The sequence below is a fragment of the Rousettus aegyptiacus genome, unplaced genomic scaffold, assembly GCF_014176215.1.
Source record: "Rousettus aegyptiacus isolate mRouAeg1 unplaced genomic scaffold, mRouAeg1.p scaffold_m13_p_2, whole genome shotgun sequence".
In the NCBI taxonomy this organism is placed as follows: Eukaryota; Metazoa; Chordata; class Mammalia; order Chiroptera; family Pteropodidae; genus Rousettus; species Rousettus aegyptiacus.
In genome coordinates, this window is record NW_023416295.1 from 127,299,854 (window position 1) to 127,318,046 (window position 18,193).

Genomic DNA, 18,193 nt, shown 5'->3' on the forward strand with positions numbered 1-18,193 from the left:
AGTTTGGCATTATTGTCAATTCTCACTGATTGTATGTAAGTGCAGGAGCAATTCCAAAGACAAGCACCAGACAAAATATTGGTTAAACACTATAATAAAATATAAACAGAATGTTCAGCAGTATGCCATAAAAATCAATAGAAATCAATTCTGTGAAATAAAATGTTATTTGAAATCAGTGAGTGGGTTCACCTTGAAGAATGTTTCTCTAATGTCCACGACATCTCCAGTACCCAGGACATTCAGAATTAACAATGTCTCAGGTGGGGCAGGTGAGGGGTGGGGCAAGGGGGGCAGGCAGTAATAATGGGAAGAAATATAAAGATTATAATACCTTGAAAAAGCTCCTTATAGTATTTTTATGATGTCCAGGAGAATAACTTTCATTAATAGCCACAAGGAGTATAAAATAAATAGCTACAATACCTTTGGTGGAAGAGAAATATAATCAAAAAATGGTATTTTTCTTCTCTAAAATTTTTTTTAGAGCCTCTTTGACATCTTTGTTTCTCAGAGAATAAATCAAAGGGTTCAACATGGGAGTGACCAGGGTGTAACATAAAGAGGCCACTTTACTCAGCTCAGGAAATCTGTCGGGAGTGAGGTACATAAAAAAGACAGCACCATACAATACACTCACGACTCCTAGGTGAGAGCTGCAAGTGGAGAAGGCTTTCTTTCGTCCTTCACTGGAGCACATCTTTAGAACTGTGGACACAATATACATGTAAGAAACAACGATAACTATGATGGTAGGCAAAATAATGATGCAGGACAAGAAAAAAGAAATCATTTTATAGATAAAGAGGTCAGAACAGGATAGTCTCTGAAGTGGGCGACTATCACAGTAAAAGTGGTCAATGGCCCGAGAAGAACAAAAGGATAAAGTAAATGTCATGCTGGTTTGAAGAACTGAGCTGATGCAGCCACAAAAATAGGAACCAGCCACCAGCTGAGTGCAGAGACGTGTTGACATCTGGACTGAGTAGAGGAGTGGGTTGCAGATGGCAATGAAGCGGTCATAAGCCATGGCTGCCAGGAGAAATCCCTCAGTCACAATGAAGAGAGCAAAGAGAAAGAGCTGGGTCACACAGCCTGCAAAGGAGATGGACTTGCTCTCAGACCAGAAGTTGATCATGGCCTTGGGGGCAATAACAGACGAGTAGAAGAGGTCAATGAAGGAGAGGTTGCCTAGGAAGAAATACATTGGTGTGTTCAGGCGGGGATCAGTCACAATAATGGCCATCATCCCAACATTCCCTAGAAGGACCATGGCATATACAAGTAGAAAAAGCAGGAAGAGGAGAATGTGGAGCTCTGGGCGGACCTGGAAGCCTATAAGAATGAAGTCAGTCACTTCTGAGAGATTGCTTGTTCCCCTGTCACCCATGGCAGAAACCTGCTGAGAGGCACAAGGCAAAATAAACAAATGAACCCTTGGCTTTGATCCTAGTTACAAACAATCTCTTAAAGTATTAGGATTCCGAAGCTATTTTATAATCATTATTCATTCTAACCTTATAAAATTACTGTGACAACTTTAAACCAATACCAACTGATGATGAATCAAAAAGTCAGTTTTAGTCCTAATTCCTAAAAGCAGTAGAATTAGATCTTTTCTTCTGAGTCTAATGTAATGTCATTCCACTCAAATTCCTTTCACATTTGCAACTATCACTTCTGAAGACACTTATGACTCATGGTTTACATATAAATTATGTCACAAAGCACTGACTGGAAGAGAGCACGAATAATTTAATAAATGATAGTTGGGAAGCAACTTTAATGTCTATGTTTGGCCATATTGGGGGTTTCAGTAGTCTAGAAAAACTTAACTTTGAGGGTTTAATTTAGAGAACTAGCAGATATAAAGTAAGCTATTGAATTTAAAAACTACATAAGAGGGGCAATGACTTTTGTGGGTAATAGAAACTTTGTATTCTGATGTAACATATATTCACTAAGATAAAAGTTATACATAACCAAACACAAAAATTATTAGCACTCACATGGTAGGATTTCTCTCCCAGATGGGCCTCCAAAGCCTTTTCATAAAGATAATTTCCCTGAATTTCCTCGACTCATGTCACTAGTATTTTAATAGGCCTACAGGTAGTGTAGATAAAAAGAATAACTTTAGTAATGAACACTGAACAAACAGTGCATGTGAAAGAATTGTTGACTACATTTTTATTTACCCTGGATATAACTTTCAAAGCCATAATTAATTCATTTACTAGACAGCTCAACCAAGAATTTGAACTCCTTATATTACCAAATATAGATACTCCCTCTCTCTCCCTCATGTCTTTATATGCATGATTCTGACTAGACAATAATAATAGCAAATATTTATGTGTCACCTTTTATATGCCAGACACTATACTAAATGCTTTATAGTAGTCTTTTAATCCATACTATAATGAGGCAAGTATTATTATCTTCCCCAGTTTATGGGTGAGAAAACTAGGGCACATGGAAATGAAGTCTATTGAAATCCACATACTAGGATTGAAATCGGAATTTGAAACCTAGAAAGCTGGTTCCAAAGTCCATGCTCTTAATTACTGCATACCAGCTTTGAATACAAGCCCTTCCAATTCCTTTACCAGACTTACTTCTCTTTGAACTTTAGAGTTCAGCTAAAGTTCCTTATCTTCAAAATACATTCCCCAGTTCAACCTGGGATAAAACATCTCTGCATACCTCATGTTCCCAGAAATAGTAGCTATTATGACCATGTTGTAATATTAATAATTCCTCACTTGACAATAGCTTCCTTAAAATCAAACTTCAACTTGTCCTCCGTATATTGTCAGCATTATGTTCTGTGTCTGGCCAATGGCAATTAATCAATGCATATTTATTATATAGATAAAAGTTGTAAAGGGATATAGAAATCTGAGAGAAGTAGAATATTTTCCTTGAGACAAAAAAAAATTTACAGGAAAATGGTATGGTGCCTTATTGTTATAGCTTTGTTATTCATCAGCTTTATCAAAAATTAAACATGCAAATCATTATATTATAAAGGAGTAAGATTTTAAATAGATCATATTTAGAGTCTGAGGAAGTGTATAATATTTAAGCAGTGAAAAGAGAGCCTGAAGTAGTTGTGAGATATTTTTTGAAAAATAATGTATTTTATTTATATTCTTTTAATCTTCCCCAGGGGCAAGGATCAAGTCATTTTAATTTCTAAGAGTTACTCCTATCAAACTCATTTTAATGTTAATAAGTTTATGACAGAAGACATTAAATACTTGGAAGAGAGTTTTTCCCAGAGTAGTCAATAAACAAGTAGTCAGTTTGCGACTTATTATTTGTCAAGAATTCACATGTTATAAAATTTACTCTTACCTTGTTCGGTAATTAGTCAGATTCTGTAAAATGAAGCAGCAGAATTCCAATGTTTTCTTCTTATTATTTTAATTCTAGAAAGGGTAAACATAAAGTTAAGTAATACTATGTTACAACTATAAGTACTGAAAAGTCAGTCAAGATAAAATGAACCCTTCCCCTTCCAAATTTCCAAATGCATGTTCATTATACCAGTTTTATATTCTTCCTATACAGAAATTTGACTTATTTTCCTATTGCTCTCTTTAAACAACTGTCCTTTCCATTAGTAGTTATTTCTTGAAAAATGCTGTAGTCCTCTGTAGACGAGAGACAAGGTGAATTTTACAAATGATGCTCTGCTGAAACTGAAATAAACCCAGGAATTATATTCTATAGTAATGCGAACTATAGTGAACCTGAGGAATTAGTCAGCAGCATAGCCTCTCTCCTGCATTCTGAGATATTTGGATGCTTTTAAAGAAGGAAAGTAGATTATATTGGATGTGTATGCAGAGGCCATGGCCTATCTGGAATCTCTGATAATATACCAAAATATCAGCAGCACTTATCCATAATGGCTTTGGTACTGGCATAACAATGTATTCTTTTCAAATAATTGCAGCATTGAGGTTTCCCTCACCTTCTGGGAGATAATCTTCCCAGGAGAGAGAGAAGTATAAGTTTAATTAAAGTATCTAGGCTCTAGAGCCAAGGTCCATGAGGGCTGCAAAAGCCTTAGATTTAAAAAGAAGAAAAGAAAGAAAAGGAAAAGAGCCTAATAGGAGTCAAAACACATATGAGTTGTTTTCTTTTCTTGCAGCATGAATCCTTTGGGAAGGACCAAAAGGATCTTTCAATCTTCTTCACTAAAAAAGGAGCATTTCAATTTATCATGACAGAAAGGTTTTGATAGGCAAATAGAAATAGTTATGATAGGAAATAGTATCCTTCATAACATAATTTTGGGGAAAGTTTTGTTCCTACCCAAAGTTCATTTTGTTTACCCCAAAATTCTCCATAGTTATTCTCCAGCTACATTTTGTCAGTAAATAAATAGAATACCATGCCACAATAGGGGGCAAAGCCCAACAAATGCTCTCTAACTCATTAAGTTGATCAGAAAAAATTCTGAGATGTCTTAAATTAAGTTATAGCAGGCCAAAAGGTGGGAGGGAGAAACAAGTGAAGTTAATTGGTTAGCTGCCCTAAGTTGAAAACAAGGAAAGACTGCCCACTGAAAGTATGTTGAACCTTGAATCAACTTCTAGACAGCTATTTCAGTAGTTATCTAAAAAGGGTAGCTAACCACCAGCATGCCATTGCATTCTGTTTACTCATGAATTTTCCAAACTGTTGCCCACAATACAGACACTAAATGTATTTCTTCTTATGGACTATTCACCTGTCCTAGACCTTTCCCTGCTTCCCTTCCCTGCTCCCTCCCCAGGCCCCCTTTATCTATAGCCAATGTAAATTCTTTCAAAACAACTTACATCTTTCTTCCTGAAACTCTTTGTATAAAAGAGGCTGAAACCCCCAGGGCTGTGGACTCATCTTCTTTATCTAGCCCTCCATGCCCCAGGGTCTAGCCCTCCCTCTGGTTAGCATAAACTCTTCAAAGATTTTTGTTTAACAAACTAAAATGTAAATAATGATTGACTGGATATAAAGTTAGGCTCACTTATAATTTTAATTGCTTAAAAGTTGTTTATCTAGGTATCATGTATTATATTAATAATTTCTCAACCGTCACTGTATATACTAAAAATAAATTTTAAAACTGTTCTATATCAGCCAAAAACATTTCAATGTGTTATTGATAAAAATTCAAGCATTAAGCTATACATCTTGAAATTATACCCATTAAGAATATTTTCCTTACCAGTGTCCTTTAAAGAACAACTTTTAATTGGACTAGTCTGCAGCAGTAGTCCATTTCCAGTTGCTCATATTATATGCAGTATCATCTATAAACATGGCTCAATTTATTTTTTTCCCCAGAAACTGTGAATAGAGGATATCCCACATGATCATAATGTAGGCCGAAAGAAGGTGGAATGCTACAGGAGCAGTTACTGGAAATGTGAACCAACTGCTTATTAAAATTACTTCTGACCTTAAGATACATTCGAGCCAGCCATCACATATACTACTTTCACTTAATCGCCTAATATTTCTCTGTAATCCCAAATGCAGATTGATGAATTAGAAACCATTCAAGATATTAGTCATTTGGTTTCCATAATAAAGAGTACAATCTCTATCAAAGCCCAAGATAGGAGCTGTTTCTCAAAAGGATAACTTCCATAATAATTGCTTTCTTTTAAATCCCGAGAAGCTAGTACTCTGATTATCCAATCAGAGTTTGCCACAGTTTCTACAGAATATCTAATAGTCTATAAGAACTCAGAGCATTATTAGATATTTTTGTTCATAAGTTCCTAGTCACAATACTGTTTATTTTAAAGCCTAAAACAGCTGAAGAGCAATGACATTTTATGGACCCAGTATAAAATCATGGCTGCACACACAATTAAGCAGCATTATATTGCCTCCAAAATTCAAAAATGCACTTAACTCTTCATAGCAAGTTATGAATGGTTTAGCAAATTTTCTTCTACTTTGGAGGAATAACCATGCCCAGCTCACATTATCTCAGAGTTGGCACATTCCTAAATTTTTATATGATGTATCTCACATTCTCCATAACTTTAAGCGACTGATCAAGGAATATACCAACGATGGCACATCAAAGAAAAATTATAGCCGATATCTTCTACTTAAATACTCAAATCCTATCAAAATATGAGTAAAAATATACATAGAGAGAAAGTAGTATATAAAAAAATGCTGATCACAGAGTAAAACCTTCCATTTAGAAGATGAATAAATTCTGGAGATTTAATGTACACCATTGGGATTATATTGAACAATATTGTATTAAATACTTGAAAGTTACTAAGAGAGTAGATCTTAGATGTTCTCACCACAAAACAGAAGTGGTAATTATGTAATGTAATGGAGATATGAGCTAAGCAATGATGGTAATCATATTGCAATATATGTGTATCAAATTGGCAGGTTTTACACCTTAAACTTACACAATGTTATATGTCAATTATAGCTCAATAAAGCTAGAAAAACATGATACCTCGTTACCAAATTGCACTTATTGCAGGTATGCAAAAATTGTTTTAATAGTAGATTATTGGTAAATGTCATCATTACATTAATGGATTAAAGAAGGTATAATATTCTCAATAGGCAAGGGAAGCATTGGATAAAATTCAATGCTCATTTACGATATTACCAAATCTTAATAAACTAAAAATAGAAATAAAAGAGATAACTGAAAACTTATATAAACATATTTTTAATGGAAAACCATTGGAAACCTTCTATTTAAAACAAAGAATAAGACAAGGATAAATACTACCAGTGCTTCCAGTCTTCATTTTACCAAAGGATTATAGCCAAAATAAGAAAACAAAAGTTAAAGAAAGAAAATGTAAATTATTAATGCAAAATGAAAATAAAAATGTAAAGGAAGAAAACTCGTTAAGGTTACTTCCTCCATAGGAAATCTACATCCTAATTATCAGAGTAGAATCTTCTTAAGTTTACTACTCATATTTGAAATAGATGCTGAACCTTGGTCTGGATCTTCTAGTTTTTTATGTATTATCATCATGAGTTATCCCCTTATGAGGAAGGAAAAACACCCTCCTAAGTTCTTCTGGCTGGACCGATAACCAAATTAACATGAGATAGATAAATGGGATAAAAATAATCAAATTTATCATGTGTGTATGTGCAGGGGTTCCCTAAGAATCAATTTCTCTCTCCCTCTCCCTCTCCTTCCTCTTCTCTCCCCTCTCCCACCTCTCCCTTTCCTCCTCCCTCCCCACCTTCCCCACCCCATCCCCACCCTCTCCCCACACCCACACACACTAGGCAGTTGAGGTTTATATACCATTCTGGATTAAGGAGTGGGAGGCAGGGGTCTGAGTCTTCAAAGGGAAAGTAGACAGTTCACAGAGAGATGAGAAAGAACAAACATTTGGTAAACAAATTCCTGCTAGGCCACCCAGAAACAATGGGGCATAGAGGGAAGTCTAATAGACTTTGCTAAATTCTGCCACATTTAGATTATATTATGATGCTAAGGTGATAGATCCCTTCCTTTAAGCAGGTAATGGGGAGGTAAAAGGCTCTCCTTGAGTCTTTTATTTCTTAAAAATACCAGCTTAAAATAATCATGCTGTATATTTATGATTTGTGTACTTTTTATATATGTAACTCTTCTATAAAAATTAATAAAAATAAACATTGTCAGTCTTTGTACATGACCATGTGTCTACTGATTATGAGTATTATACAATTAATAAAACATTGATATTAATATCATTTTACAGTATATAATTATTCTAGCAAGATTGAACTTTTCTTTTTAATATGATAATGAACCATACTGTGGAGTGAAAAACAGGGTCACTCACATTAACTGTGTTAAGCTAATTAAACATAAAAAGCACAACAATTATAACTATATCCCTACTTCTCACTCATTACTGCCACGTCATTACGGACTACAAGACAAGGGGGCAGCCCCCTTCAAAACTCAAGAAATATTTGGAGTATAAAACACCTGTTGAAAGTTTACTTTTCTTCTGATTTGAGATCTTAATTTGGGGAAAGCAATACCAAAAATAGTATCAAAGGTAGCTGGTCTTTACATGAACATGTAAACACAGGCCATAGATCTTTTGAGATAAGATTCCAATGTTAGCATTATTAATCACAGTGGTAACAGTCAAAATAAGCACCACTGTGAATAAATATCAAATTTTAGCTTTATTAAAAGTAAGAACTTCTATTAAAAATGATTAAGGCATGTCAGAAATCACAAAGAGAGTAACAGGCTCTCAGGAAGTCATTTCTTGGTAAGAAAAGGAATTAAACTTATTAAGTCCAGGAAATAGGGCTTTGCTTTTGGTTAAGAGAAAACTCTATATTGAAAGGCTTATTTTTGAAAGTATTTATCTTTTTAAAAATATTGATAAGCTTTCTTAAAACCTAACTGATACTCTTTTCTAATATTTTTAAACATATACAAATATAGATAACTTAAAGGCATTACCTATGGCTGTAAAAAGTATTAACCATATTGTATGTGACAGTATACAATTTACTATTTTCACTGAAGTTTTATAAAGAGCAAATGTTTTTTATATGCAAGTATATATACAAGCAAAACTATGTGTAATGTTGTTTTATTTTTGTAGTATGTGTCTTTATCAGATTAAATTTCTCATAAACTGCTCGGGTGGAGAAAGATTTTGTATGACCAAACATTATTCATTTCTTAACATTAGCCCTAGGTTTTAAAGTCAATAAAAGATTGTGGAAATTATATTTAAATCAACAAAGTGCAGAGCAACACAATCACTATTGGTTTTAAAATTTTATCAGATTTATTATACAGAGATTATACATGAAACAATTATATCAAGATGATTATGTATAATTGCTTAGGGGTATGCAAGAGCCAGTTTGAAAATTATTACTATTATTCAACATAGCTAAACATATATATATAATTTCATAATCTTAGCTATTTGTAGAAAGAATGAGAATTTATATGACCCATAAAACTGATGTAGGATGGGTGGGGCACATCCCCCTGAGTGGGGACTCAAGTCCTACAGACAGAGGGAGAGAGGGAGAGAAGGAGAGAGAACTGACCTTAACTGCAAGGAGGAAAGAAGTGTGAGCTGGCCAGAGACAAAATGAAAATTTATTGAAGAAGGAATAATGCTCCATAGAGACGTGGTCTCCTCTCAAAGATAGCGAGCGACTCCCGAGTGTCAAAGGAATTTATTTTAAATCTGTTTTCCTTTCTGGGTATGGGTACACAGCATTAAAGGCATGGGGAAGTTGTTAGTGATCTCCACAGGAATCTTCCTGTCAGTTCCCCTGGTCTGGCCTTATGCTGATAGCCAGGTTCTCATGTCTAGCAGCATGTTGCAGCCTCTGAATACAACCTGGTTTAATACTTAAGCCAATTTGTGTAGTTTCCAGGCCTATTTCCTATATTAAAACCACCATAAGTTATCCTGGAAACTTAACTTAATCAGATTTTCAATGAGAAATTAACTCAAGGTTTACTTTAAATAAAGTGTTTTGATTGTCTATTTTTTGTTGTGTTAAGATATAAGAAGCTATATAAACCTAATTATCAAAACATTTGTCCATAGATTTCCCTCTGGTAGGATAGCTTTTCCTTATTTATTTATAAAATATTTAAAATGTTTAGATGTTTCTATTAGTGCATGTTTGTGTCTATTTGTTTATAGAGCATGAGACATTTTATTTCTTTGTTTCTTACCTAGCAATTCAACATTGTCATATTTCGTTTTTTGCTTTTTATTTTTTTCTTTGGGAGAGAGGGTTGTTTGGAGTGTTTTTTGTTTGTTTGTGGGATTTTTTGGTGTTGTTTTTGTTTGATTGGTTGCTTGGTTTTGTTTTTTTATGCCAGCTTCTGGGAGAAGACAACCATTCTTTCCTACATTGGAAGTTTATCCACCCTTCTCTCCCTAGGAATTATTTAGTCTTTTAACATAGATTGAAATTAACCAGAGAGGCTTTAATAGAAGGGAGAGCTCTTTATTATCCCAAGCGTGGTGAACTAATTTTAATTCATTAAGTTATTGACAAACATTTCCTTTCCTTTGATGTAGGTCAATCTGAATTAGATGTCCTTGCATTAAATAAATAAGACAAATCCCTATAATAATGTCCAAGAGCGCCCCCCCCCCCGCAAATGACCACAAATATATTAGTCTATCATTGAAAAGTTTAATTATCTTCCTCGTTAAGGAAGAGAGAAGCCATCTTAGAGATACTCAAACTGTCAGCAACAGTTTTCGGCTTTAAGCACAGGTCAAGGAAGACAAATCAGACAAGACGAAATAAGGATTTTGTCTACAGCCTAATTAAAATAGTAACAGTGGAGTTTCTCAACCTTGTGGTTAAAACCAGGCTTTAATCTTGGTAAGCCACAGTTCCTATGGTCTGGTTGTGAAAAGGTGAGTGTCTCAGTCACTCAAGGATTCTCAGAAGCTTGCAAACTGACATCTGAACAAGGGTAGATACCAACCTTTCAGTACTTTCCACTTAGTAAAAAAGACCCAATAGCTACAAAAACAACAATAAATTATTTTAAAATATATATTAATCCATATCAGCATTAAACCAGAAATAACACCAAAAAAATCATACTTCCTGTAGTTTGTTATTTAGCAGTAAGAACAAGATCACCATATGATTAATGAAATAAATTCCTAATGTTTCTGCCCCTAATGGAAGAAAAAGAAATAGACTTGGCTAAGGATGAGATTCCCTGAGAAAGTCAAAGTTTTTGCTCATTGATGCCCAGTGAGACTAGTCAATTATCAGATTAGCCCAAAGAAACAGCCAAAATTCTAGGAATCCAGAAACGTTGCAGGATCACGTTGCATTGTTAGGTTGGCAAAATGAAAACGGAGAAGGGGATATGAGCATAGCCCAGTGGAATGATCATATTAACTATCAAAGACTATATGAAATAGTTAATGCACTGAGAATTTACTTATATATATGTAAATACATAAGGAATAATTGCCTATGTAAAAATGTTCACAAAAAGCAAAGACAAAAAAGTTTGGAGAAACATAGCAAAGTGAGAGATGTCCCCAGATCTATCCCCTTGAAACAACGATAAGCTGAACATCTAAAACTCAACAAAAAACATGCAAACTGCACACAAGCACATCTGTGCATGGGATCTGTACAAAAGAGCTACCGCAGGTCAAAACACTGGGTGTTGGCCAGTGGACTGGGAGAAACAAAGAAGCCGCCTCTGGCAGCCGCTGGAGCTCCCTGTAGGAGGATGGGGAGGGAAGAAGGTGTATGAGTTCCTAGAACAGCCCTGCCTGGGAGTGCTGTGAGCTCCATGAAGCCGGCAAAAGGGCCCAGTTGCCAAGGCAGAAAGCAGAGAAGCGGGACAGCAGAGAAAGGACTGTTGATTTTTACCAGCTGCGGTTGTAAAACTGAGGCAGAATCAAACCCCCAACTCCCAACCCAGATGGCACCTCCCCTCATACCCTCTGAAATGGAACATCACGGAGCCCCAAAAGAATCTGAGCAAATGCTATCGAAACTGTTGCTAATATTGACAGGGACTGAAAATGAAGGTAGTGAGCATGATTAAATATCCACAGAAAATAAAAAGGCATTTTTAAAGCTTTATATAAAGCAGGGATCCAAGAAGCTTAGACTCCACCTACTGGAAACCAAAAGAAAAGCACCTTCTTTGCAACAAGCTAAAGAGAGACCTTTATATAATAAATCTTCTTTCAGGAAAAACAACACAATACACTTCCATTTAAGCCCAGGCAGAGAAATTGTCCATTAAACACCATGAACAACGAAGGTGACAAGGCATCTCAGAATGAAAGTGAAAAATCTCCAAAAAATTAGCTTACAGACATCGAAATATGCAACTTAAATGACAGAGAATTCAGGATGGTACTTTTGAAAAAACTCAGTGAGATCCGAAACAAGACATATCAACAATTTCAGGAATTGATAAAACCAGTAGATGGACAGAGTAAGGAAATTGAACCCCCCCCCCCAAAAGAACGAAATAGATCTTCTGGAGATAAAACACACACACACACACACACACACACACACACACACACACACACACACTGCAAGAACTGAAAATGAAATAGCAAGCTTTGAAATAGAGTTAACAAAATGGAGGAAAGGATCAGTGATATGGAAGAAATAAATCTAGAAATAAATCAGATGGAAGAAGAGAGAAACTGAAGAATGAAAAATAATGAAAGAGAAGTACAAAAACTAGCTGATACCATCAGGAGAGGAAACATAAGAATAATGGGCATTACCTAAGGTGAGGAAAAGGAGTAGGGACTAGAAAGCATTTTCGGACAAATAATTGACAAGAATTTCCCAAATCTAAGGAATGAGCTGGAGCTTAGAATTCAAGAAGTCAACGGAATACCCAATTACCTCAAACCTAGAGGCCTTCACCAAGATACATCATATTAAAGTTACCAAAAATCAACAATAAAGATAGAATTCTTAGGGCAGCCAGGGAGAAGAAAACGGTAACTTATAAAGGAAAACCTATTAGATTATCATTGGACTTCTAAGCACAGACCATACAAGCCAAAAAGGAACAGAATCAAACCCTTAAACTATTAAGTGAAAGGAACTACCAGCCAAGAATAATGTATCCAGCTAATCTGTCCTTTAGATATGAAGGAGAAATAAAGACCTTTCCTGACATACAAAAATTGAGGGACATCTCCACTATGAGGCCTGAAGTATAGGAAATACAGAAAGGGGTCAGCTCACCTAAAACAAAATGAGAGAAAAAATACATAATTAGGAAAATGGTGACTAGCCAGCTGATAGAAGCAGAGTGCAAACCTTACTAGGAACAGGGCATTATTAGCTTAAACAATAACAAGAGAATTGCTATACCAAGATAATAATGAACGTTACATAGGGGCAAATTAAGATAACAATGATGATAAAAGGGAGAATTCAAAGATCCAAATTCAGAAATGGAAATGGAGATAAGGCATGCACAAAAGAAAATAGACAATTGTATATATATAAATATCCTTTAAGTATTCTTAATGGTAACCACACGCCAAAGATTCAGAGCTGAGGTATATAACATAAAACAAGAAGAACCAGAGGGAAAACCCACAGAAGCAAACCAAATAAAGAAAACAGAAACACAAAACAAGGAAGCGATGGAAACATCAAGCTACCAGAAAGCAAAAAATAAAATGGCTGTAAAAAGACCTCATACTTTAAAAATCACCCGAAATGTAAATGGACTGAACTCACCAACAAAAAGGCACAGAGTTGCAGACTGGATCAAAAAGCAAAACCCAACCATATGCTGCCTCCAGGAAACACATCTCATTACCAAAGATAAATACAGACTCAAAGTGAAAAAGTGGAAAATGATATTCCAAGCAAATGGCATTCAGAGAAAAGTGGGAGCAGTGGTAATAATATCAGATGAAATAGACTTCAAAATAGAAAAGTTAAAGAAAGACACTGAGAGACACTTCATAATGATAAAGGGAATCATGCATCGAGAAGACATCACACTTACTAATATCTATGCTCTCAATTAGGGAGCCCCAAAATATGTAAAGAAATTACTAATAGAACTAAAGGGAGAAACACACCAAAACATTATCGTACTAGGGGACCTAAATACCTCACTATCAGATATGAACAGATCATCCTCACAGAAAATCAATAAGTAAATAACGTCCTCAAATGACACATTAGACCAACTGGACATAACTGACATTTACAGAGCCTTCCATCCCCAAACAGCTGATTATAAATTCTTCTCTAGTGCACATGGAACATTCTCAAAGATTGACCTCATACTGGGACACAGAGAGAGCCTCAACAAATATAAGAGAGTTTCTAAAGTGGTTACATCATTTTACTTTTCTACTAACAATGTATGGGAGTCCAGGTTGCTCCACATTCTCACCAGCACTTGATAATATTGTTCTTTTTGAAACTCAAGAAAAACATCTTTTAAGTATACAGAAAATGTTCTAGGCTGTCATGTGGCTGTTTTGTAATTATTCTTACCTAAATTTATATTTCTTTTCAATCTTGTGAACATTTTCATGTGAAACTGCAGAAATCCAAATTCTTTTTCAGTCTAGGAAAGAAGCTGTATTTGACAAATAAAAACTATCAATGACAATGTCATAATTAAACATCTCAAAAAATGTTTAATCTCTAATAAAACAGCAACTCTCTTAAGCAGGGCATGACTATATTCTTTGTTAGTTGCACTGCTGGTAGGTCCATAGTTTTCCATTATCTATTATTAAAGTTTATTCTTTCTTTAATATAATTTTGTTTGAAAACCTGGTATATTCCTGAACAGAGTGAAGATGACTGACTAGGAATTTATGTAGTTCTCTTAGAGAATTCCAATAAATCTATGGAATCAAACTGCATACACATCTCTTGCCTCCATGCTGGCATGATTCACAGCCACAGAATGAAAATGGGAGCAAAATGGAAATTTAAGACAAGCAACAAGACTCCTGGGTCCCTGAAGACATATAAAAATAGTAGCAGCCAAAATCCATGGTAGTCAGTCTTTTCCAATTCCATGAAACTATCTCAGAGAATTGTAACATAAAATTTTTCAGAACTTTGGAGGAAGAAGTCCTTCTGAGAGAAGACTAAAAAATAAGTCAATTAAAATTTCATAACAAGGGCTAACTTCAGGGCTGTCCAGCCCATGTGGACTGCATGAGGAGCAAACACTCAGTGTGATTTCTTCACTTATTAAATATTTTTGGGACAATCACAAAGTTATTTTGAACAAGACTCCCTGTTAGAAAATTTCTTTCTTTGTATTAAGCTAAAGTTTATTTCTCCGTGATTCTTTTCCACCTGATTGTCCAAGCCTTTCCCCAAAATTGTGCTTTCTGAAGTGACACTGAATACCTCTCTTTGATCCTCTAAATGACATCCTTTCAAAATTTAAAGATAAATACATTATTTCCCCCATAGTCTTCTCGTTTCTGGATTCAATATTCTTGTTTTCAATTATATCTCTTTTCAGCAGCAATTGAATAATTTGTATCTCACCAGTGTGTCTGTCAAAAACTCCACTGCCAATATCTGACATCAAGCTGGACATAATCTATCCCCTTGAAATATCACTGCCTAATTACTTGCGATTTATACTTCTTTTAAGGTATATGAGACTGGAAGGTTTTTTTGTGTTTTCCTCTTATTAATCTTGCGATCAAAACAAACCTTTAGTTTTGTTTTGTTTGGGTCTTATGTGAACTGCTACTAAGCCAAATGTTCCCTATTCTTGTTCTACACCATTTCTCCCACATCTTCTATCTCTCCAACTAGTCCTTCCCAGTTTGAGATATTTTGTATTTAACTTCTTTTTACATTATAGACCATTGGCTTTTTATCCTGTATTTCTATGTTATAAAAATCAATTTAAATATATTTGTGGACGCTACAATATTTGTGTCACGTTTTTGTACATATGGAAGTTATGTTATAATAGCCTTCTAAGTTTTCACTGAAGTAATTTTTAACAGAAATAATTCAAGATTGTTTGACAAAGTCTCCCTACAGGTTTATAAAGATCCATTAATCAATATGGGGGGGCGGAGGGGTGGTAATGAAAAACAGGAAGAGATTAAGAAGTACAAAGAGGTAGTTACGAAATAGTTATGGGGAAGTAAAGTATAGCATAAGGAATATTGTAATAACTATGTGTGGTATCAAATGGGTACTAGATTTATTTGGGTGACCACTTTGTAAGTTATATAAATGACTAATTACCATGTTGTACACTTGAAACTAATACTATATGCCAGCTATAATTAAAAAGTTTTAAAAATTTTAAAAAGAAATGTACACTTGTTAAATCACATTAATTCCAGCCTTTTATTCACAAAGACTCTAAAATAGCTCATTAAACTAAAGATGCATTATGTGATAACCTTCTGAATGACTATTACAATCAAAAGTTTCAATTCCTTTTTTCTTATTCTGAACTCACCAAATAACTTTGTAAAATGTACGAAGATATCAGAGCAAATTATAACAATTTTAAGTTTGTTGACATGTATACATAACTACAAAATTTATAAAAAATAACTTTTTATGTATTAGTCATTTTATCTATAGATAGACTCAATTGTCCTCTCTGAAATTATTCCTATATGTGAGCTGAACATCATCATTCTGATTCATATAAAACTGAGAAGCCAGACAATTCACATATAAGCTTTTCATAATCTGGCTCCATAGTGTGTATTTCCGGCTTCAATTACTACCCTTTCTTCTCCTTGAACTTATACTCAGCCTCAGCATACTACTCCCACTGCCTGGATAGACCTTGGAGTTCTATATAAGACGCCCTACTATTACTCATACCTTTTTTCATTTTTTAATTATTAAATTCATTTGTATTTCCTTATTCTAAAAAAGTTTTTAGGTAACTTACAACAATATTAGTTAATAATTTATAGTAATTATAGTTAATAATAATCATGAAAAAGTTGATTAAATTTATTGAAAACTCAATTTGTGTCATGCATTTTTCTAACACTTTTACACAGACTGTATATTTTAACCCTAAAATAATTTTATCTACTAGTCTTAAACTCTTATGTACTGTTTTGATTATCATTGTCATGTTAATATCAAGGGCAGAACCCAAATTCTAGTCCAGAAATTCTATCTTCAAAAACAACATTCTTAACCATTAAGCAACTATACTATATTTACATTCAACAAAATATAAGAGACAATATCGCACAAAACCAGTAGAAGTACAAACTCTCTATGTAGGTTTGCTAGAGTATTTTCTATGATTTGGCTTCAAGTGCTCTCTTTGAAGGTATGGCAAATCAGAACTGAATAGAAAAAAGCCAAGTTTCCTTAGCACTAAATTCTGAAGGAAACTTCACATGCAGTAAGTGCTTAATTATTATGGGCAAAATAACGTGCAAAGGAAGCTGCACATACTAGCAACTTTCCATAAAAGCCAAGAATACTGCACTGTGTGATTAATTTGAATACTCTTAGGGTCAACTTAATCCAGATTTGCAATTTGTAATAATAACTATAGTGGTGATAATAACATAGGCACTATTTATTTATTTATAACAGATAAGCTTTTCAAAGTTGGGAAGATAAACCCTTTTTCTATTGAAGGCCTGAAATGGTGCTATTAAAATTGTCTCCATTTACTATATTAAATTTCATCCTTTTTTTTTCATTTATTACTTAAAAAGCACTCCCAGATTCATCCCTTCCTTACTATTTCTACTGCTATACTGGTTATTCAGCTTTGAAGACCTCTTCTTCCCAACCTAAATCTCATCCTAAAGTGGAAGCATTATGTTGATGTTTCTGAAACCAAATGAACAGATGAGGTGGTATCCTACTTTAAAGCTGAAGAACTTAATCAAAATTCTTACTTGTGAAAAAGCTTATTGTACTGCTACATGAGAGTAGGACTTGAGATATCTTCAAGAAAAAAAAGAATTTTTATCATTAGTTTTGGATCTGTTCCAAAACTGTAACCAAAATCCAGATTATAGAGTCTCCGAACAAAATTACTGAGACATTTTTTGAGAATAGAAATTTTGCAAGTGCATGTTACCAGTCTTTCTGCTGGTATATCTATTTTTTCTAAACAGCAAACATTTCTAAATGTCTCCTTCAATATGTTAGTTACCAAAAAAAAAAAAAATCTCCAAATAACAGAATGGATGACAGTAACTAAAACTTAAAAGAAATAAAATACAGTGCTATTCTATTGCATTTAAAAGTAACATCTGATGTGACCAAAAAAACTGGAATTGTCAATAGAGAGTACAAAATGGAGACTTTGAAACTACATAAACACTATCTCTGGCACACAGGAGTTCACCAAATGGTTCTATAATTAAATATCCCAAAATTTTGTTGAGATTATGCAGCTTGGTCCACACTTGAAGTAAAAGGCCAATACAATAGACATTGCAAAAGGCAATATCATAGAAAACAATAATAAAAATTAATGTAACCAATTAATAAAATTAACAAATAAGTGAAAATTGAATTTAAAACCTATGTGCTATATAATTCTCCTTAAAGAATAATATTTACAGGTATATATACTGGAACATTAATGTCAACAGTACCTAGCTTTGAAAAACAAGCTTGTATGTATATGTTTTATGTTTTGAATAGGAGC

General features: G+C 34.2%; 1 protein-coding gene across 1 annotated transcript; it reads right to left on the reverse strand.

Annotated features, from left to right (window-relative positions):
- Positions 1-434: 434 nt before the first annotated feature.
- On the reverse strand, positions 435-1,529 carry LOC107508011 (olfactory receptor 9K2). Its single transcript, XM_036237977.1, has one exon. The coding sequence runs from the start codon at positions 1,388-1,390 to the stop codon at positions 449-451; it is 942 nt and encodes a 313-aa protein (XP_036093870.1). The 5' UTR covers positions 1,391-1,529; the 3' UTR covers positions 435-448.
- Between the last annotated feature and the right edge of the window lie 16,664 nt (positions 1,530-18,193).

What these genes read in the sequence shown, in the direction of transcription:
- LOC107508011 (XM_036237977.1), bottom strand. Translation starts at nt 1,390, where the DNA reads ATGGGTGACAGGGGAACAAGCAATCTCTCAGAAGTGACTGACTTCATT.